The sequence below is a fragment of the Clinocottus analis genome, unplaced genomic scaffold (assembly GCF_023055335.1).
Source record: "Clinocottus analis isolate CAN_PGR_092001 unplaced genomic scaffold, fCliAna1.0.p SCAF_13, whole genome shotgun sequence".
NCBI lineage: Eukaryota > Metazoa > Chordata > Actinopteri > Perciformes > Cottidae > Clinocottus > Clinocottus analis.
The window spans coordinates 13,000,486-13,023,300 of NW_027175854.1; the positions used below are offsets into that span (position 1 = coordinate 13,000,486).

The 22,815-nt window shown below is 43.6% G+C and overlaps 1 protein-coding gene across 2 annotated transcripts; it reads left to right on the forward strand.

Moving 5' to 3' along the window:
• The first annotated feature begins 964 nt into the window (after positions 1 to 964).
• dennd1a (DENN/MADD domain containing 1A) lies at positions 965 to 22,044 on the forward strand. Of its 2 annotated transcripts, XM_068574140.1 has the most exons (23): positions 965 to 1,099; positions 3,892 to 3,959; positions 4,800 to 4,843; positions 5,202 to 5,251; positions 6,304 to 6,423; positions 6,654 to 6,723; positions 7,797 to 7,877; positions 7,970 to 8,023; positions 9,659 to 9,769; positions 11,127 to 11,227; positions 11,388 to 11,433; positions 11,647 to 11,748; positions 11,850 to 11,975; positions 12,837 to 12,938; positions 13,020 to 13,107; positions 13,919 to 13,959; positions 14,953 to 15,024; positions 15,117 to 15,173; positions 15,450 to 15,596; positions 16,214 to 16,278; positions 17,397 to 17,534; positions 18,368 to 18,614; positions 18,949 to 22,044. In XM_068574140.1, exons 1-23 carry the CDS (start codon positions 1,083 to 1,085, stop codon positions 19,996 to 19,998), a joined length of 2,997 nt encoding a protein of 998 aa, XP_068430241.1. In that variant the 5' UTR covers positions 965 to 1,082; the 3' UTR covers positions 19,999 to 22,044. The 2 variants fall into 2 exon arrangements, with proteins under 2 accessions (XP_068430241.1, XP_068430242.1); XM_068574141.1 differs by lacking the exon at positions 17,397 to 17,534.
• The last annotated feature ends 771 nt before the right edge of the window (positions 22,045 to 22,815 follow it).

The window sequence follows — 22,815 nt, forward strand, 5'->3', positions numbered from 1 at the left end:
AGTTGTCCTGTCACCAGGTAATCTGGCGTGAAGAAATGATGTCTGGCATGATCTCTGGCAACCTGCGACCTGGACCCCATCTCTTCCACTTTAGTCATGGCCTGTCTCCTGGCCCTCCACCTGCTCCTCCTCTCTGTCATCAACTCCTCCCTGTCTACTGGCTCGGCCCCCCTTGGCCTCAAACTTGCCTCAGTCACACTGATACCCAGACAAATTCTCAACAACTACCGAACCATATCCAATCTCCCTTTTCTGTCTAAAATACTTGAATGCACCATTGCCAACCAACTCAAAACCCACCTGGACTCCAACAACAACCATGTCACTCCATATTCAGATCTCATTACAGCACAGAAACCACCCTAATCAAAGTCACCAACGACCCCCTCCTGTGATTCGATAACCCTCCACATCCTCATCCTACTGGACCTCAGTGCATCCTTTGATACCATCAACCACTTCATCCTCCTCTTCTGTCTTGAGTCCTCTTCTGGTTCAAGTCATACCTCTTTGACAGCCAACATCGAAGTCTGCCCCCTGCCCCAGTCCTTTTCAAGATGTCCCCGAATTATAGAATATAAAAGTTTATAAAAGTTTTAATCTAGATTATTCCTCCATTAATGGTAATAAAGCAACATTCATCCAATTTTGGTCAACCCTATTAATTGTGTTATACATCTCTTGAAAAAAGAAAACACTGCATGTATCCTTTAGTATTGCTCGTAACTCCGGGTCGAGTAAACAAGGCACATTTAACTACATAATATAAAAAATAAGTAACCATATACTAAAGCAGCCGCTACATCTATCACATGAACCATCGTCTACGACACTTATTGTGAAAGAAGCTGCAGTTTCCAGCACTATGCTCCGCGTGACAGCCCCAGCTGCTCCAAAAAAAATAATAACTACAAGTCCCAGAGTTCAACGCGGCGCAGAGCGTGATCTACGCGTGTCGTAACGGACCATGGCGTTGCACAGCGCTGTGTGACAGGTTAGCATCTGAAAAAAACACCTCGGGACCAGACGCGTCCGTGCACCGCGAGCCGTTGCCGACAACGCCGGCGGTGCGAGGAACGAGGATGGGGTCCCGAATCAAGTAAGAGCGTCGGTCCGCCGGTCGGCCGGAGCTGTTGTCCGGCTGCGGTGTTAGCTTTGTTCCAGCCAGTCATTGGGGCAGATAGAGCCCCGTGCGAGGCCCTGACTTGTTGCGACACGGGCTAAAAACAGTGGCGCTGCTCCAGTTAACGGAGCGGAAAAACAAAGCATGTCAAGTGTCTCCTGAGGGGTTTGAAGGCTGCTGGTCATTCACGAGACGTTAGCTCGATGCTAACACAGCGCTTTCTGGTCAAATATGTCTTTCCGGGAGCTCGGAGCGCGTTTCTGGAGGCTGAAACTCGTGTTGCCGACTGGGCTAGTGTCCAGGACCAAAGGGAAGAAGAGGAACGGTCCGTGTCGTCTTCTGGCTTCATGTCACGTCCCCGACCCAGTGAAGGCATGTCAAGGGTCTACCAGGAGCCTTTGCACGGTGTAGCCCGTCCTTTCTGATGATATGCATCAAGTAACACTCTGGTGCAGTTTACAGTAAACAGTCAAACTACTATTGTTCCATACAGTGTATTTACCTCTTATGTACACACACACACATACACACACACACACACATACACACACACACACACACACACACACACACACACACACACACACACACACACACACACTAACAGAGACTCAGACTAACAAAGACACTCACACACTAACAGAGACACAACTATCAGACATCCAGTGGGTCTGCTGCCTGGTCTTTGAGTGTCACATCTTTACCGTCACAATATCCTAACGCTCTTTTTGGGCTTCCTCATTCAGCAGCAGGGGGGACAGTTCAAGTAATCTCACATACGTTTTGTTTTTTTTAGAATTGCTTGTCAGCAGGATGTTCAGGGAGTGGCTAATGTCCCAACCCACCCCCACGCCCCTGGAACGAATGTGTCTATTTTTTTGGTGGTCAAGCAATAAGCCAACGTTGAATTCTTAAGCATCAGCCTATGGGTTATTGGATGTCTCTGAGACGACCACGGTCCACCTCTTAGCTGCTTTGGTTGAGTAAGCGCTGCCACTCAGGAGCCAGAGGTCAACTCTTTTGGGTGGTTTCTGCTGATTTTATGGTCTTTAACAACACAGGGAGCAGTTTCTGTTCCATGACACATAGTTAAGGTTTAGGGCTCATGCTCGTATAGTTTAGGCAAAATATATTCAAATGTGACTTTGTGTGTGTGTGCGTGTGTGTGAGGACGACGACTCAGTATTTCGCCACCATAATATTTTCTGGAGTGTGAAATAACATAAACTCTACAATATTGTTATTATAAACTATATATTTATTAAATCCTGGCTACAGCAAGTAACTAAATCGAGTGTGACCTGTTTCTTAAATTCATTCTCCGTCCGTCACTGATTGTCCCGGTTAGATGAAGCCACTGTTTTGTGAAGACAGCTTAGCACTAGCGCAGCATTGCTCTGAAAGCCTCATCTGCTTCTCTTCACCTTTCGTCGGCGAGCAGTCAGTCCGTGGAGATGGCTGAGCAGAGCTGTGGTGCTGAAAGGACAGCGGCAGGCCAGTCCCATACACAACTGGAACTAAACGTTTGTAAAATACGTTCAAGAGAAAAACAAAAAGATATGCATAAAGACTTTATGGAAAAGATGACGGATTCACTTAATCTGCAACAGGATGAAATGTTATTGTTCCAACTTCCAGGACCTTTTATGTCTTGCTTCTAAATCTGAAGCAGATGTTTGAGACAGTGCGGATTGGATTGGTAGTCGCTGACATCAATCCTGTCTCTCTTGGTTATTATTAATTAAATTAAAGTAACATCAAAGGGTAATATTGTAATATTTATTTTTAAGCACCATGTTGATCCTAGACGCTTACGTACTTTGCATAAAATTGAGGCCACACCCCTTTTAATTGCATTAAAAACTGAAGATCCAATAGAAGTCATCTGTAATTTAACATGTTTGTAATGCTGACACCTTTGTATGCATTTATCTCTTGTTAAATAACCGTTTGCTTTAAACAGGCCTGAACCTGTAGGTTGATCAAAGTCATGCCCCTTTAGTCTACCTCCATCCAACACAGCAGCCAGAACATTGCCCTTCCAGACGTATGACGTGCTTTGATTGAATAACGTGAGGCTAAATGCTGTCTGTAAAAACAAACAGCGTATTAACCTGTTTACACAGTGGGCTTGGAGCCATAAAGCTTAGGACATGGATGGACCTGTGCTTTTCTTGTCATCATACACTTAGGGGCTGAGGCGCAACCTGCCCATCAGGTCTACGAGAGACGCGTGATTGTGATGAGAGCCAATCATGCAAGTTGGATGGCAGCGTAGGGCTTTAATTAAGAAGACCAATATGTCCTAATTCCCAATGTTCACTTGGAGAGGTGTATGAAGTGAAATTAAGGTACAGTGTATCCAGTCACATTGTGTTATTAGAACATCAAGTCGCTAAAAAAAAAAGGAACATCAAGTCGCTGGTAATGAACCTGCCTGAGATGTAAAGCTTGAAGAATAGTCATCTTCCAGTGGTTCATATTTCACCGTCTGAACTTCTGAATACACTGGTTTGTGGTTTGTGGTCACAGATTGGTGCAAAGGGAGCTCCCTCATATGGAATGTTGGCTGGCATGCACTATAAAACCGGCAATACATTTAGAGATAAGCATTGCTTGTTTCGAAGTATAGCTTCTTTTATTCCAAACAGCCAGCTCTGAAATAAACTCTTCCTCTTTTTCTCTCTCCTTCTATTATATCGTAATTAGGCTTATTTTGTACATAACATGCAAAGAGCACAATGCTAAAATTGAAATCTGTGTTGCAGGGAGAGCCCTGAGTCCACCTTTGAGGTGTATCTGGAGGTCGCCCATCCAGGCGCACACAGCAGCTCCAGTGAGTAAATCTTTTTTTGTGACTAAACCTTAATTTTGTTTTATTTATTGGAGTATAAATCAACCTCAAGATAAGTATTCAATTGAAACAGTCTGAGCAGATTAAAGGGGAAACCAAATCTTTTGTAAATTTGCTTGTAATTCAAATGCATTCAAACAGTTATACAGTTACACTAATTGTTATGGGTTCATAAGTCAAAAAGGTCAGTTTAGAGATAAATGATGGCTTTTATAAAATGTGGATGTATCTCGTCTTTAAAAACACAATTTAATCTGCAACTTGTGACTGATTTCCTGGATACTGAGGAGAGACAATGGCTGTATTTCTAAGAATCTTGTGCCTCATCATTTCCTGTTGAGTGCTTAAGATGCCATATCCATCTCTGTGACAAGCGAAGCCTCCTTCTGACTTGCTCTGCTGATCCTAAATGCGGGAATCTTTTAAGTCTTGATTGTAGTTGGTTTGAGTTTGGCTTCACACGTCCTGACGTCCACCCTGGCCTTTAACGGCCGTGTTACACTTCTATTCATTTCCTCTCTCAGAAACACCAGGACCACAGTCAAGTTTTGTCAGCATCTCCTGTTCCTTGCAGTTCTAAAAACTTTCTGCAGCCCTTGTCATTTAGTCCACCTGCTGGAGAGAGCATCCAACAGCATTTTATTTTTATTTTACTGGCTGAATTTATGTTAGATTATAGACAATGATGTTTATCCAGTTATGCTTTATTCTGTTGAAACGGGAGAAAGGGACAAACTCAGACTCCTTCAAAGAGTCGCCACACAATGCAACTCGTTGTGTTCACTTGTCCACGGCCGTTTCATGTCTGTCCACGTCTAACAGGGCCGGAGGTGCGGAGGCAGTTCCCTGAAGACTACACAGACCAGGTTTGACAGCTGTAATATACTGGTCTTCCTTTTGCTTTCTGTCTCACAGTTAATCGTAGGTTTATTTTTCACCCATAGTTCTTTCTCTTTTCTTCTTCTCGTATGTTCAATCAATCTATGCATGCACCACTGTTGTGTATCGCATTTTATTCATGTCAGAGGTGGGGATCTTGGGTAACCTGAAAACCCATCTTTCTTTTGTTACTTTTTCCATGTGTGCGTTGTCCATTCTCCCCTCAATCTCAGTTCCTCCACTCTGCATCCTTCCCATAAGCCGCTCGAACGTCTCTCCTTTTAAAACAATGGAACATTGTTATTACATATTGTTAATCTATTATTTGCTTTCTGGGTCCTACAGGAGACTCTTCAGACTGTGCCCAAGTTCTGCTTCCCCTTCAACATGGACAGGTACACACACACACACATTTTAACATAGTCATTTTACAACAGGTATTGACCAAGAAACACCAGATCCAGGGAGTAGGGTTTGTGGACCTTGTGCAGGTCCTCTTAAGATAGAGCATGCCTACTAGAGATTGGTAGCGAGACTGGAGGCCTCTCGCTCTAACCGGGTTGGACGGGATGATGGAGCTTTGACTCTTTTCTTTCTTAAACAGTTAGGCTTTGTGGTTGTTTATTTGTTGTTTTTTGAGTTGCTCAGTGTTTGTATGCCTCAGCTTTAGCGACAGCTATGGCCGCAGACGTTACGTTTTCGGGTTGTCAATCCATAAGTCCTTTCATTGCTCGTGAACGTGATGCCTCAGGGACATCTGGAGGGAATTTCATTACATCTGGCACTAATGTCCACTTGGACTCAAGGATGACCTGTTTAGATTGTTGGGGTCAAAGGTAATAGGGACCTCACAAAACCCTTTTTTGGCCATAACAAGGTGGCAACCTCCAGTTCTGACCACTGAGGTCACTCTTTCTAATGTTCAACAGGGGGCGACTCCTCTGGTTGTATAGAAGTCTATCGAAAAATGACTGACATATTCCCTCAGTAATCATTGCAAACATGAGTTTATGTCTCAATCTCTAGTTTCAAGTCTCCTGTAATACAGCATGCTGTTCATTTAGAAAATGATCATTAAATCTAGCCAAATGCCAACATAGTGACGCCCACAATTCAAATGGCGACTGCCAAACTCGAGGCTTCAAAACGGCAGCCCACAACCCAATGGGTGACGTCACCATGACTGCGTGCACTTCTTATATACAGTTAAAGAGCTAATGCTAATAATTAGGAGGATACAGTGATGAGATGAAGACATGTGGGACAGACATGCGACAAACTGCGACATGACTGGCTGGTTGAAGCACACAACCTTGTGGTGGTAATGTCTTTGATTTCACAGATGTGTGTTCTTCTTTTGTTGTTGTTGTTATTTAGAAACACTTTTTTTTCTCTGTCCTTCTCTCTCTGTTCTGTCCACCGTCCTGACCTCTCTCTCGCCCTGCAGCCTAACAGTGAACCAAGTCGGCCAGAACTTCACATTTGTGTTGACCGACATCGAGAGCAAACAGAGATTCGGCTTCTGCCGCCTCTCCTCAGGAGCCCACACCTGCTACTGCATTGTCAGGTGAGTGTGTGTGTCTGTCTGTAAACGTCTTCACAATTATAAGAGTAAATGCTGATTACAAGCTACCAAACCCTTCTGACCTTTAGTGCAATCTGGCAGTGGGAATGTATTAGTATATATTTAAAACAGGTACAAATGAATGAAAACAATCATTCAGGATGTTCATTGAAGTATGAAAAGTATTTACACTGCCATCATACACAAACAGTGAGGCTGGTTTTGGTCCTCAGCTACCTGCCGTGGTTCGAAGTCTTCTACAAGCTGCTAAACATCCTCGCTGACTACACCATCAAAGGCCAGGTGAGTCCTGACTCGTCTTGCTGTGGGGACTTTGCGTAATGTCCGTTCTCTGGACTTCTTCACTGAAAGTGTCAGCTGTCGTCAGTGTTTAGCTTTTATTAGTTCTCTCTTTCACTCCAGGTTTCACCCAGAAAAATGTCAGCTGAAAAGACATGTTGATATCTATAGAAAAGAAAAACGGGCCATCTGGCAATATTCATCTTTAACTTCGTTAAATGTGTGTTTTGTCTCTTTTTTTGACAAAATGGAGTAAAGTCAACCATAACTGTGTATAAAATTATCATGACTATTCTTCTCTGCATTTGAGCCATCCTTGGTTATGAGCAGTGGGCCTGTGAGGCGCCGGGTGGAGCAGCTAGGGGTTAATTGTCTGGCTCTGGGACACTTTAACATGTGAACTATGGGGGCACTCGGGATTGAACCGGCTACCTTGTGGTAACGGGACAACCGCTCAGCCCCCTGAACTACTCCCTTCAGGCCGTGGTATGTCATTATGTCACAGCTAGGGGGCGTTGTTTGGCAGAGCTGTGACACAGTCGATGGGAGCTGATGCTTTTGTAAAACAAAGCATCAAGTAACGGCAATTTGAAAGTTAACCACACATTGCAAGTTAAATATATATATATATATATTTGAATTGACATATTAATAACAATGTTCCCAGTAACGTAAGCCCTACTGGACATTTATTTTATTGCATTGATAATAATGTTTGGCTATTTACAATATTTGTGTGTTTTCATCCGTTATAAAGTGACTATGAAAGTATATATTAGTTGATGGCTGTTTTTATAAAATGACAAGATGATATAAGAGCAGACGGGTTATTTACACAATAGTATCATATGTGTATGATTATGATATCAATATTTTATTTTTAAATGGCACGTTATCGGCAATATCGCGAGACCCTAATGCGGTCAAATCCAGATGCCTCACATGACTCTGCAGTAATTGTCCTGTGTCAGTTTGCTTGCCAATGAACTCATTTGACTTTGCATCTGTGTGTCTTGTGGGATACAAGAAACGTATTTGTTGTTTTGGGTGGCTTTTAAATAGTCCGAATGTTTCAGGAAAGCCAATGGCAAGAGTTCCTGGTGTCCCTCCACACGCTCCCCATCCCAGAGCCCGGGGTGCCCGTTCATCTCGGTGTGGTGAGTCCGACTTCTCCACATCACAGCCGACTGAGTGCAACTTATGTCTCTGTACCAAACAGGTACTGACTCCTGTTTTCTGTTTTCTCCAGCATTCCTTCTTCACTGTGCCTGACACAAGGGAACTCCCCAGCATACCGGAGAACGTGAGTGTCGCCCCTCACCCGGGTGCTGAAAAGACATCCCAGTCAAACCCTCTTACATTTGACCCCAACCATTGATTTGTATCTGTGAGCAGTGGCGTCCGGGTTAGCTCAGTGTGAGCAGTCAGCTGTTGTGGGTTTAATGTGGTGCAAAGTCCTGTTGGGTGGAGGAAGCTTTAACACGTCGCCTGGTTTAGAAGAAACACTCCTTTTTAAAGTCAGACCGTTTAGAATGACCACAAGCTCATTAAATGAGTTGTGTGAGCATCTTTATGGCTCTAAGATCAATACTGCCTTGACACGGTCATGTTTTAAGCAAAGCTTTGCCTGCATGCACTGCAGGAACACATCTGTTACTTATCGTTAGTCTGGTACATTCATATAAAACAGCTAATATATCGTACTTGCTTCCATTTCCAATATTATATCCAGAAAGTTTGTGCAATATGGACTGGCTCAACCTTGAATAAACAAGCGACGAGTGCTCTCCTTTTTACATTTCTTTTCCTAGGCAACCACTGAATTATTTAGCGTTATGTTAGCTTAACAAAAGCACGAATCGTACACTTCCTAATACTTTATATGGCAGTTTGAAGGAATTAAATTAATTTTCCACCGGTTCTGTTCAGATCATAGTAACTGCAGTTGGTCTCCTCGTCTGGCTCGGGGTATCCAGCAAAAAGTCTCCACAATAAGAGAAACATCCTAATGACGTTGGGTGTTTGTCTGCTGTGAGTTGGAGTATTTCCAACACGAGGCGTTGGGTCGCTGCTGCAAGAACGCAACGCAAAAGTAGCACTCAAACTGCTTCACTCCCCTTTTAGTGCGGGGGATTTCTGTAATTCTGTTCACGTGTTTTAGGGGCGACTGTGGAGGTTGTTCCTCAATCAAAAGATCGGCAGTTCAATTCCCCGTGCCAAGGCTGTATGAATTCACGCCCAACAGTGCATTAATGGGTGTGAATGGGGTAATGATGACAAGTACAAAACGCTTTGAGTGGTCAGAAGATACTCTTGATGCAGCTCTCGATTTCTCAGTAGCATCCTGAACGCCTCAAGTTGAACAACTTTCAACTTGGCATAAAAGAGCTCACCGTTATTTGCGGTCTTTTTTTTCCTGCCATTGTGCAATCTGTTGGATGGAGAGGCAGGCCTTGTGTGGTGGTGAAGACAACCAGTGGCTTGTGTAGAGCTAACGGTAGCAAGCTATTTTCTAAAGTTGAGGTGCGGCGTCAGCCGTTAGCTAACCGCTCCTTACTCTGTGTCGTCAGACAAGAAAAGAGGGGAAGGCGACTGGCAACAACTAAAATGAGTTAATTGTAGACTGTGTCAGTTGCTTGCATATTGTAACCTAAAAACACACAAAATGAGTAAAAACACAATACAAGATTATATTATGACTTTTGTCTGAGCTAGAAACGTTGTCATGATGAGGAATGAGAACTGTCATTGTATTATTCTTTTTACTCGCACTTTGCACCCGCCCAGATTTCAATAATGTATTGTTTATGATGTCAACTGAAAAAGCTCCTGAATGCTAAAGTTTAAAGACGCGAGCCAAAGTTGATAACACCACTGGGTTTACCCTCACAACTAACTCTCCCATTTGTTTTTCTCTTGTTGTGTTTGACCCTTGCAGAGAAACCTAACAGAGTACTTTGTAGCAGTAGATGTCAATAACATGCTTCATCTGTACGCTAGTATGCTTTATGAACGTCGAGTCCTCATCTGCTGTAGCAAGCTAAGCACTGTAAGTAGAGTCCACTCTGTTCCTTCTCTCTTCCACAGCCCTTACATCTGTCAGTAATGACTAGATCTGTTTATAGAAAAGTGTTTCTTTAGAATGTCATTTTGATACTTTGCTATTTGGAGTTTGGGAGTTTTTCCCTGACATTGAATATACAATATGAAGTGAAACACTCCATTATTAAATTGTTTTTAATGTGGGTTTTAATAAGTCGATTCCAGACAGAACATCTATTTATATCTGAACAAAATATTCAGACAAAAGGTTTTCATGAGAAATGTAAGAATACTTATGTTACTTTATGTTTCCCTCTTGGTCAAAGTCGAACACAACTAGGTCTCCTCCTGCATATAAGTTCATGACAATCACCTCTGTGTTTCTACTGTGATGGCAAACTCTGATGGAGAGCGAGGAAAACAAACAAATATGAAAACAGCATGCACACAAATTAAATTGTTCATGTTCCCATTTTAGAATGTGCAGTTTGCTGTATGTTTAAACAAAACAAGTTTAAGCTCAAGATAACACAAATTTAATCCTCAAATCTCTACTTTAAAGAGGAACCACGTCCATTTTCTAAATTCACACCACTTATTTGGTCTGAGACAATATTGGTAAACAAACAACTCCAGCCCAAAAACTAGAGTACCAAAACTCAAGTCTGTAACATCAAGTATCAGGTTTCAGATGACACTGAAAGCACCACCTGTTTCCCATCTGACAACAACACTACAGTACAATAAAGCTAATTTCTAATTGATATCACATTGAGAGTTTCTGGATTGGAATATTGAAATTCTTCATTTAAGTGATGTTCCCTTTTAAAGCACTTTTTTAGTGAAACCCTCCACGGTGGTACTGCAGCAGGAATGTTCCAGTGCCGGTGTAGACGCACAAGGAAGTCGAAGGAATCTAACCGACAACCTCTCCGTTCACAAGCAAACTCTTTCTTTCTTGTAGAAAACGTGTGTTCAAAAAATACAAAAAATAAAGAAAAGTTCATAATGATTCAAAGTAAATGCAGGAAAAATATCCTTTTTGTAAATGGATTAATATTGTTAAGCGTTCAAAGTAACACAAGGCTAGTGTTATGTGGTGTTTTGCTAATTGAGCGCTAACAAAGAACAATATGTTTCCTTCTCTCCTGACACATGCTGGGCTCCATAGTTTGCCATCATCACATTTGATATAATTGGAATAAATTATAAATTTAATCCTAATCAATAACATGCTTATGCATGCAAGCTTATGTATTTCATTAGAACATTGAATGTGTCTTATTTAATTCCTGAATTGCATTTGAAACTGTAAACAGCTGCACATGGAGAGCAGTGATGTGACATCATGCGTTTGTCCCCAGTTAACCGCTTGCGTCCACGGGTCGACGGCCATGTTGTACCCGATGCACTGGCAACATGTTTACATTCCTGTCCTGCCTCAGCATCTATTGGACTACTGCTGGTGAGTACGCAGGCCGTCATCCGCACTGCAAACCTGTCCTTCTGTTGAAGGCTGGAACTGTGCATGACCAGAGCTTAATATCTGACATGCTTAGTAGAATAGTCAGTGACTGCTGAGTTTGAGTTCCATAACCCAGTTGTTATCTCTTTTTTTTTGTCAGTGCCCCAATGCCCTACCTCATCGGAGTGCACTCCAGTCTGATGGAGGTACGTGGTTATGACTTTGCAACTTTAAATTGTATAGTTTCCACCTGTCTTACAAGCACCTGCTTTGTGCTTTAGATAAGATAAGATAATCCTTTATTAGTCCCTCAGTGGGAAAATTACAGGATTACAATAGCACTGCTCATAAGTAGTAAGTAATAAGATAAAAGTAACAAGTAATATAAATTTCAGTTGACTTGTTTTTGTTGCATGTAGAAAGTTCGAGGGATGGCTCTGGATGACGTGGTGGTCTTGAACGTGGACACAAACACCCTGGAAACGCCCTATGATGACCTCCAAAGCCTGCCCAACGACGTGGTGAGGAGCCGCTGCACACGACACCTTGCGTCTTTTCAATGTGGGCGTCGGTATTCACAGTTAAATTTGCGCAGTAATGACCGTAGCTTCTCGTCTTGCAGGTCTCATCTCTAAAGAGTCGTTTGAGGAAGGTTTCAACAACGACCGGGGACGGTGTGGCCCGAGCCTTCCTCAGGAGTCAGGCGGCTCTGTTCGGCAGCTACAGAAACGCTCTGCAGATTGAGTCGGTGAGTAGATCCTGCAGACTGCAGACATGAAGGATGAGCGAGGAAGTGGATGCCCGAGTTGACGACAATATCATTCTCACAAACCAGAGGAGTGTGCTATGAAGGGACATTGGTGGGTCAGCAAAGACTGTCTACCTTACAGTCAGAGTTGTAGATGTCACTTATGCTGCGCTTCCAATTGAAATTGGCAACAAACAAAAAAAACAACCTCTTTTACCAATTAAATCCTTTGGAAATAGCATCAGCATTGTTTGTAAGTCCCGTTGACCTCGATGACAGACTCAGTGTCTTTTCAGAGAGGCACTGAACCAAAGTTACTCCTCGGACGCTTTACAGCCTGTATGTACGTATGCAGTCTCTGAGCCCATCGCCATTGGTCTGATGTCTGGGGTTTCAGTGTATTTACCATGGACTGTTTATAAGGAGTGGACATAGTCATGGTGAGGTCACTCATTGGTTTGTGGACTGTTCTGAACCCTCAAATTCGGCGAGTTGCTATCTTGGATTACAGCCGTCGCCATGTTGTTTTTAGCAACCAGTAAACGGAATTTACCATATTTGTAATGCGGAGAAGGGATGTAGTGACGCCGTATACAGCTCTGGGAGCGGCAGCGACCTGTCAACAGGAAGGCCGGCCTAAAGCATACAGTGAGATGTCTTACGTATTCCAAATGGCGACGCCTCGAGGCTTCATAACATCAGCCCCCAAATCACAGTGACTACGTCCACTTCTACAGTCTGTGCTTGGTCCTTTTGACTGAAGTAGGCTACTGTGTCTGGGCTACCGGACACAGAATACACAAGGTTGTGATGGAGTTGTACAGTGCTGTGACAGCTGGAGTGTTCTCTTCCTTTTTTTAGGGAGAGCCAATAACATTTAATGAGGAAACCTTCGTGACTCATCGTTCCAGTACCACAAGACAGTTCCTCCAGAACGCCATCCAGCTGCAGCTCTTCAAACAGGTTCGCATACGCGTACACACACCTCTCTATTGCACCCCCCTCCTCTTACATTGTTAATACATGCTGCGGTTCTACTTGCAGTTCATTGATGGCCGGTTGGACCTGTTGAACGCGGGAGAAGGTTTCAGTGACATGTTTGAGGAGGAGATCAGCATGGGCGAGTATGCAGGTGAATCAGCCGTGACGTGTTAGTATATCACTCAACCAGGTCTGTTGATGTGAAAGTAGCGTGCATCTATACTAATCCATTTATAGGAGAATCACATGATGAAATACACACCATGAAAAGGCCAGCCTCTATATTTCTGTATTGGAACCAATTGGAATTGGTAAAATAGTTATTTTATTAAAAAAGGTACTTATTTTGTCGCAAAGGTTAAAGAGAGGGCCGGTGGGTGCTGCTAAAAACAAATCAATAGAAATAAGAGAGAGCAAAGATAAGGGCTTCAACCATTTAAAAAAAAAAGTAAAACTAAATCTCAGTATTTTCTTTTGATGAAAACCCCAAAACAAGTAAAACAGCACCATTTCTGAACAGGATGCAACTCATGGAAAAACATGATACCTGACTCAGTCTTCAGACATGGCCTCAATTCTATACCTCAAAACAACTTCTTAAACCAGCAGTCATTATTTGCTAATATTATTCTTTACCATGCATCTATTGTCTGATGTTTAGTTTCTCTTGAAACTAAATTGGTTCCAAAATGAAATGCATTATACTGATGAGCCCGTAGTTCTCTTTATAATTCAGCCTTTAAATAAATGTCTAAAAATAACGCATGATTATTCATCTTAATGTATAACGAATAATGTGGGATTAACATTCCGTACTTTATGGATTTTTGGGGGTCATGCATAATTGTTTTCTTTGGGTCCAGCCTTACTTATTTCTAAGAGTAGATTTCCAAGATCTTCTCAGGTTACCTAACATGCCCACTATGTGTTGTTGACCTTTTATTGTTGTGATTGCCCCACAGGCAGTGACAAGACCTACCATCAGTGGCTGTTCACTGTGAAGGTGAGCTCGTCTGGATGCTTATTGCTTACCCACACTGACAACATTACTCTAAAGAATGCAGTGCATGTTTGTTTTGGTATTTCTCATGGCTATTTGCTGTGCTAACAGAGGGTCAATGCACACTGCATGTCTGTCCATTTATCCATCCAACATCCAAGTCATCTGGTAAACATTGTTATGCACAGAAACCATGCACACTTAGTGCATTGCCTTTAATATTCTTTGCTTTGTGCTTGGAGACAAATTAGATCAGGGGTGGGCAATTATTTTTCCCATGGGGCCACATGAGGAACAGAAAATATTGTGGAGGGTCGGGCCAATAGCTTGAACTCATTTATGTACTCTCTGCGACGGAGTTTGACATGACGTCCCAGCATGCAGTTCTGTGGTGTAATTTTATAAATGTGAAACCTTGACTGAAGTTCCTATCCCTGACAGCTAAGTAGCTGTGAAAATTAAATATTACTGCCTGCTGACAGTTATGGCAATGTGCTGCCGATTTGATGATATGTCCGCCAGGCCTGCCCATAGCCGGCCTGATAATCATACAAAAAGAATTTAATTTAATTTTTTTTTTAGAATAATTATAATACTCGGCATGCCAGATTAAAACGCCTAACGAGCATTATACGGCCCGCGGGCCGTGGTTTGCCCACCCCTGTTTTAGATGATGACGTTTGCATTTGCGGTGGCTTGAAGAGAAAGAATACATATATTCAGAAAAATAACCTTTTTTTGGCGTCTCTGTATAATGACACAATATGGAGGTGTTTTTTACATGCAACAATTTCTGTTTTCTAGGCAACTTTAAAACTAGGTGTAAAGTACCAACTTGTTGACCATATTCATGCCTCTGTGTTCATAGAGCTTTATCATTTTAGAACTGCAAAGCCTATCTCTCTGTTTTAGCTCCACTTCTGGGAAGCCTCAGGATTGTAAAAATACAGTAATGTGTCCGTCACTAACGGATGCTGTGTCGATGTTTTCTGACAGAAAGGAGGCGGGGCTATCATCAACACAGTAAAGACCAAGGCAAATCCAGCCATGAAGACCGTTTACAAGTTTGTAAGCACTTCCCCGGCATCTATTATAGGTTAGAAAATGCATTGTCAGTTAGAAACAAGAATAAAAAGGATCTGGCTTTGTTTGTTCGACAGGCAAAGGACCATGCAAAAATGCGTATCAAGGAAGTCAAGAGCCGGCTTAAGCAGAAGGTATGTAGTGCTACACGGCTGACAAACCATCCTGGATCATTCTTTGCTGTTCCTGTAATCACTGATGTGAATATTGGAAAGTTTGAGTCTTAATCCAGTATTAACGGTGGTGACAGTTCTTTACTTTCAATACTCTGACCCACGACCCGCGCCGCAGAGTGCAACCGCAGAGTGCAACCGCAGAGTGCAACCTCTCTCCCGCTGCACTGCCGTCACTCCTTTCTCCCACGTTAACCTCCACCTCCCTGTGTCCCCCCCCCAACCCCCCCCTTGCAGGAACAGGCAGAAAACGGCTTCTCCACAGTGGGGTCAGCAGTCATCGACGATGACAACACAGCAGGCTTCACCTCCTCCAGTACAGTCAGGAGGGAGGGGCCACTGCGGACCTTGGATGATGGGCCAATCACTGTGCATTTTGGACAGGTAGGCAGAAATGTGGCAGAGATGAGTTTAATGTATAAACACACTGGTCAATCACAGTTGGGTGATGAACTTATATTTCTTTTTCAGATTATTCTATACTATGCATGTCACGTTTTCTTTCTTCTTTTTTTTTGTAACTACAGTTCCCATCATGCTTGTGGCATGTAAGAAGGGTAATATTTTGTTATGGACATATAATGCTGTAGAGCCCTGTTTATCCTGTATCTGTTTACATTCTAGTAAACTGGCCCCATTAAAACTTAGATGATTTAGCTTTAAATCAAAATGACAAAAACAAAATGGATATATGGACATTAATATGCAATGCTGTGTCATTTTCTATGCAATTGTCAAGTAATGTGACAGAAAAAGAGAAAAGGTCTCCGTCAACTGATTTGGAGTGAATAAACTGTATTTAAACTTTATTTCTGCGTTTACTCTTTGCACTCTGCTAATTGAACAGTTTCGGTTTGTCTTTTGCAAGTTTTCCCACAATGTTATTTTCCCGTCTCCAGACGTTGCAGTAGATATGTTGCCGTGGGTCTCGGTGACGAGGACGTAGCTGTACTAAACCAGTCGCGTTCCCTTTCATCACATCTGTTGTTTCCCTTCCACAGGCTCGGACACCAGTGCTGCTGAAGAGACCGAGCAGCAATGTGAGTCTGGAGAGCAGCATTGACCAGTAAGCCGACCTCCATTATGTACAATACATCCCACTGTTTAAAATGCAGTTAAGCAAATGCATTTGAATATGAAGACAACCAATGAACGGCATGCGAGGTGGAGGGGAAAACCACTGTAGATGAGATTCTTTAAGTTTAAAGAACATAAGAGGCTCCCAGTAGAAGCCTCCCAGTAGAATTCTCCCAGTAAAAGCCTCCCAGTCGAAGCCGCCCAGTAGAAGCCTCCCAGTAGAGCTGACTATCTTCTCTGTGATATATTTCTCTTGAGCACTCTGTAATGTGGTTTTTATCAAATAGAACAAAGTGAATACAGCTCTAATAAAGTGAGGCAATACAAAATATGAACATATGATGGACAATATGAGACAATACTACTGGACACAGCATATACAAGTTTTGAACCCCTCCCAGTCTTCAGTCTGATGAGAGACGAGTGGAGGCCAATAACCCCTGATATCAGGTCAATAAAGGGCAGTAATGAGAACCGAAGTGTTCTATGATGACTACATATAAAGATATTTGATCAACTTTAACTCTACATCACTTTATTGAAAAGGAAAAGTGCATAATTGCTTGAGGCCGTTGCTCACTCACAGTGACACAGACATTGTGATATTTGATTTTAGAGTTCGAGACATCATTTATTTATTTATTTTAACCAACACCATCCTGATTGTTTATGGCAAGAATTGAGTTGTTTCGTGCAAGTGAAGAAACTTAAGTCTGAAATGCAGCTTGTATGTGAAGTAGCTGACATTAGAGTAACGATCTTTATCGTTAATGAAAGATATCAGAGGCGGTTCATTAGCAACGAGGGTTCCCTCCGACATGCAGCTCAGGTTAACTGGATGCTCAAAATGATGATAAACTGGCGACCTGGCCAGGTGAACCATGCCCTCGCCCACTGTCAGCTGTGATCGGCTCCAGCGCCGCCGACCTGATTCGGATAAGTGGTTTGGATGATGGGATGGAATGCTGCTCTGTATGTTAATGAAACATCCCAAACTGTCTTTTTTCTTGTTTTTCCTCCTCCGTCCTGATCCTCTTTCTTGCTCCTCACTAACATACATGTAACACGCTGTGAATTTCCTGTTGTCTTCCTTCTCCTTTACCGTAGCTCTATCCGTCCTACACGCCACTACACCGTCTTTCTCTCCGAGGATTCGTCCGGAGACGAGCTCCAGTACGGCGATGACTCCATCTCTGGGTTTCCTGACAGCTTTCTCTTCTCCGTCCCTTTCGAGTGGTCTCCTCTGTACGCATCTCTCTAATTGGCTTTGCACTGTTGACTAATTATTAAGCTTTTCTCCGCTCTTTGCTTTCTAATGAAATGTGTGTACGTGTGTTGTAAAGCTTAACGTGCAGGACGTTACGGTCATCGTAGAGGAGTCAAACTATGATTTACATATGAGACAGGGGAATTAGATTCGGCTTGAGTCGAGCATGCGTTTGGGCAAAAACTAAATCTGACTCCAAGCGCTTGATTTTATACAAAGCCTACTGTATCCAAGTTAATCCACATGCAAATAACTAGAAGCACAGCATCAACCATCAGTATAAATCAGCAGAGATGGTTTTGGTTTCTCTCATAACCTAATAAGTCCAGAAACTTTCAGTACATCTCCATGGTCCGCTTTTACATGGACATTGGACCCCTTGTACCGCTCCGCCCCCAAGCCCCTTTATCCTATTCAAGCTGCAAACTTGTCACAAAGATATACTTGTATTCAAAAACAAACATCATTTCCTCAAACAGTGTAGTTTCATATTAAGCATGTCTCACACAGAAGTAGTCGTGCATTTTTTGTGGAATATTGTCATCTGTGGATTAATAGATATTTAGTGTGGTAGTTATTCAGCTCCAAATTAACCACGTTCACTATAATGAAATGATGGGTTTCATGAGATTTGTTGTCAGTAAGAGACAATAAGTAGGAGGAGTGTAGATATAAGCATGGCATTCATCATAGACTCTGAAGATGTAGGTGAGTCTTTATTTGGGGTAAAAGGCTATTGGTCCTTTTCCGGGTTGGGTACAGTGTAGCCATGCAAAGAAGAGATGAATAATCAGTTAAACTGTCCCTGCAGGCCACAGCCATACCGCTCCCTGAAGGAGGTCGAGTTGATAGAAGGGCTCGATCCCGGTTTTGGGGCCGAGAGTCACACGGCCCCTCCCAGTCCGGTAAACGAGAAGTTCTCCAATGTCAACCTGCTGGGCGATATCTTCGGCTGCCAGGACGAGCCGGACATTCAGCCAATCACCTTGGCTAAAAGTCTGGAGGACCTGAGGACTCCCAAAGACACGGAGGAGCTAGAAGCCAAGTTCACCTACCAGGTCAGAGGTTCTGTAAAAAAGTTTCCAAAAAGACATTAGGTCCAGATTCTGGATGTGGTCCAGATGTTCACATCGACTGAAAACCACCACGACTAAATGCTTGTCAACAAATGCCCAGGTGGCCATGCAATATGTTGAGGGTGAATCCTATGGATTGTCGTTGACCATCTTAATCTTCATCTAGCACCACTGTCACGGGAAAATGTAGGAAAAGACGCATGAATTAGGAAATGGTTATCAATAAAAATTGTAAGAACATACAAGGTACTGAGCTGATTTAGAAAAGGCACTGGCGTGATCCTCTAAAGGTCTGAATCACTTGTTGTGTTTGCAGCGGATGGACCTGAGTGTCGGTGAACACTCGCGAACGCTTCCAGGCCTCAAGCTGTCCAACCCGTACAACAAGCTGTGGAGCGTGGGGAAGGACGCCGCCGCCCCACCCGCTTGCGTGCCTCCTGCCTGCGACAGACCCCCCGTGCCGATAGAAGCCCACTCTCCGAGCTGCGAGAGCTCCGGCCCGGGCCCCGACAACCTGGACCTTTCTGTCCACGGGTACATTACCATTCCACGTCCCCACGGAAGGAAGACGCCCGAGCTCGGCACCGTGCTGGCTCCCCCCGCCGCACAGCCGCGCTCTAAACCTGCAGGAGCTGGCGAAGGAGGGGCCACGTCAGGGGGACAAGAGTTTAGACAAGCCCTGAGCATGAGCACAGATGGAGACCTGCTGAAGCCCACCAAGGCCACTGAGGACAGTATAGATCTGATGAGCCTTCTAGACCCCCTTAACAGCTCAGCACCCATTGGTTCGCTGAGCGACGGGGTTGACATTGGCGCGTCGTCGTCTTCCTGCAAACCAACTCTCCCACCCAGGTCCTACCCGCAGGGCTTGCCTCCTTTCCCACTGCATCCTCAAATTTCACTCAACCCTTTTGCCCAGTCCTTGCAGCACACCTCCCCTCACATGCGTTACTCACCCACTGTAAGTGGGAATCCCTTCAGTGGGGTCTATGGGCCTCCACCTGGCTCTTACTCACACGCCGCAGCCCAGCCACAGTCCTTTCCCACACTACCGAGTCTCTACAGACAACATTCGCCAGGCAGCTCGACTCAGCCGCCCAGCTATGGACTGCTCCAGTCAGCTTTCCCCTCCTCAGTCACCTCCCTGCCTCACTTCTCCGCCAGCAATCACGCCCTCTCCAGCCTCGTGGACTCCACGTCCGTCCCCAGCACGGCCGCGAGCGCACCGGCAAAGCCGCTCCGTGCTGAGGGAGACCGCCAGAAGACTCAGGATCCTTTTGGGGATCTGCTGACTATGGCCAAGTCAGCGACACCCCCAAAAAAGAAGGTGGATGACCTTCGGAGGAGGTGGGAAACATTTGACTGAAACCTGTGAACATGTTCTGAGGTGCCCCTTTCTGTCACGACCCAAACTCCCCTCACCACTGTCAGGACCTTCTTTTGCATTTCATGGCGCATTATATCTAATCATGCTATGCTGCTTCTCCAACTCACAAAGATAGAATCAAAGCTTAACCTTCAATTTAAGTTAATACACATTATCTGCTTAGGCTTACAGTATTACTCCTGCACATTAAAGTTAATACAAGGAACTTTGAACTAGTCATGAAACTGTCTGGATGTAATACTGATGACCTCCATAAGTAAACATGGCGTGATAATTAGGGAGTTCTATATAGATGGTCTTGATGCCTTCATGTCATGGACATCAGATGAAACATTGTACAGCATTCACGAGCAACTCCTTCAGTGCAGACTCCAGCAGAGCTTTGTCTCCTTAATCCTTGATCTGATCCAGATGGGTGCGGCCAAAGAAGAAGAAGTGTTGGTTGGGAGGATATATCGCGTGGTCAATTCCAGCTGGAAGTTGCACTGCATCTGTCTGCGGCTGCAGGACCTGGAGCTCCTCGCCCGCTTGCTGGGAGTCCACACCACGCTGCTGTGGAGGTGATGGGGGAGGAGGCACGGGGGACAACGAGAGCCGTTGGGCCGGCTTTTGTCCACGGGGAACAAAAACAACGCAAAATGAAAGTTCCTTGTAGTAACATTAAAGGTGCCTTGTTGACCGACTTCTTTATTGACACAGTAAGGAATCCCCTCACAGTTGGTATGGCTGTGCTGTTAGCTGCTCCCCCCATGGTTTATACTGGTCATTTTCACTTGCCATTACCACCAGTAACCACACATCTTGTAGGTGCTACGTTCAGGTTGTCTTCTATTAGCGTGTTGTGCATGTGGAGACGATGTGTCATTCACTGTGATAGAAGGTCCTGAACCGGTATGTAGGAATGTTCTTTTACACCCACCCACACACACACCCACCCACACACACCCCTGCCCTCCCCATGTGATCAGCTTTGATGCTGACCAGTGACAAACAGGAGTGTGTGTGTTTCTTGGAACCAAAGGCGAGAGTGGACGGCCTCGTCAGCCAAGACACGGGAACGCTCCCGTACTTGTCTAAGGATCGCCTGAATTTGTTTGTTTTCATTTATTATTGCTATTCCACCCAGGAAGTCGCTCTCAAACTCTGGCCTTGCTTTGAGATTCTCAGATGCCAACAGCCCCGTCGCCACTCATTCATTGCCCGTCTTTTAGCCCGTTAGCGTAGTGCTGCTCAGCATAGACGGTGTCGACGTGTGACTTTAAAGCCGCTTCCTGATAGAGGATGTGTGTCGCTCTCGCAGCAGCAGGTGTCCTAATGATGTCACTTCTCCAGTAAGCTCGTAGCTCTAGAAGAAGCGTGCTACCGTATCCGTGTGGCGCATCTCCTTCACGCAGGTAGCTTCATGCAGTATTTTGGTTTTGTTTTGGCCTTCATGATGAATCCCTGTGAACATGTGTTGCCTCCTACTGTTTGTTTTAGTTTTTTAAGAGAACCTGCGATCTTGTAATATTCCTGTGTAATAACACTGATTTGTGTAATAACTAAACAAAATGTAACACGTCTTCACTTCACTATGTAATGACCACATGTTGTAATAATCTGCTGCATTCGTAATAAAAAGCTTGAACGTAATATTTCATGCATTTCCCCGCATTACGCAATATATTACATATTTCAAAATGAGTGTTTTGCATTTTAGTCATTTGTTTTATGAAATGTAATAACATGGATTATTTAATAATCAACAAAAGATGTAGTTTTGGCCAATGAAAGATTATCTACCGAAAGAATTAATTAATTTTGAGTGATTTTGTTTGAAAGCATAAAATAGCTTATGATTTTTGTTTTTGCACAAAGACAACCATTTTGGTTGGTTATTCCATAATGCATGCATTATGACATGTGGGTTGTATGACATAATGAAGTGAACATGTTTGAACATGCATTTTGTTTAGTTATTACATGTGTTGTTGCAGTCCCAACATTTTTAACTTATGTCTTATTAAATATATGTGGACTTTTGAACACCTAGTTGTATATTTTGTAGTTTTAAAGGGTTTTTTCGCCAATTCTGCTGCTGATATTTTCACTCAAATGATGTCCTTCTGTTGCTCGTTGCCTTCGCCACGTTAACTTTGTTTGCTGAGTGTTGTGATGCTCACTGATCACAGAGCCGGAGGACAGAGAGACCGACTCCCGGAGTTCTGTCTCAGCTGGTTACAGCTCCCCCGACGACAGAAAGTGTGTCTGTGTGTCTGAATGTTTGTGTGTGTGTGTCCTTATTTGTTTGAAGAATGGTCTCCTATTGCACTTAAAATCCAAATATTTCATCTTCCGTGTCTGTGTCACTTGATTGGATCTCTACTGTCCTTGTATATTCCTCTGATGACGAAGTTCATCTGTCTTTTGGTGCAGATATATTCTTCATCTTCCCAGGACATGTAGTATGGAAGTGTAGGTCGCCACCCACTGATTTCTGATTACTTTAACTGTATACACTAACCCTAACTCTTTTCTTCACATTTGATATCCAAAGCCCTCAACACAATACTTGATAAGTATGATCCTCTGGGGACCATGAAGTGGTTCTCAGGATGAATTTTTTTGATGACTGACCTTTTTTCTCGAAGTCCAATCACACAGAATGTACAAAAGAAATATTAAAATCAAATATTGCAATCCACGACACTGCTCTTTTTTTGTCTGGGTTTCTTAATGTCCTGTTAGTTGAGAGCATAGAATGTAAAAGAGGACATACCCGTCATGAAGCTGCTCAGTTTCCATTTTGTTGTTTAG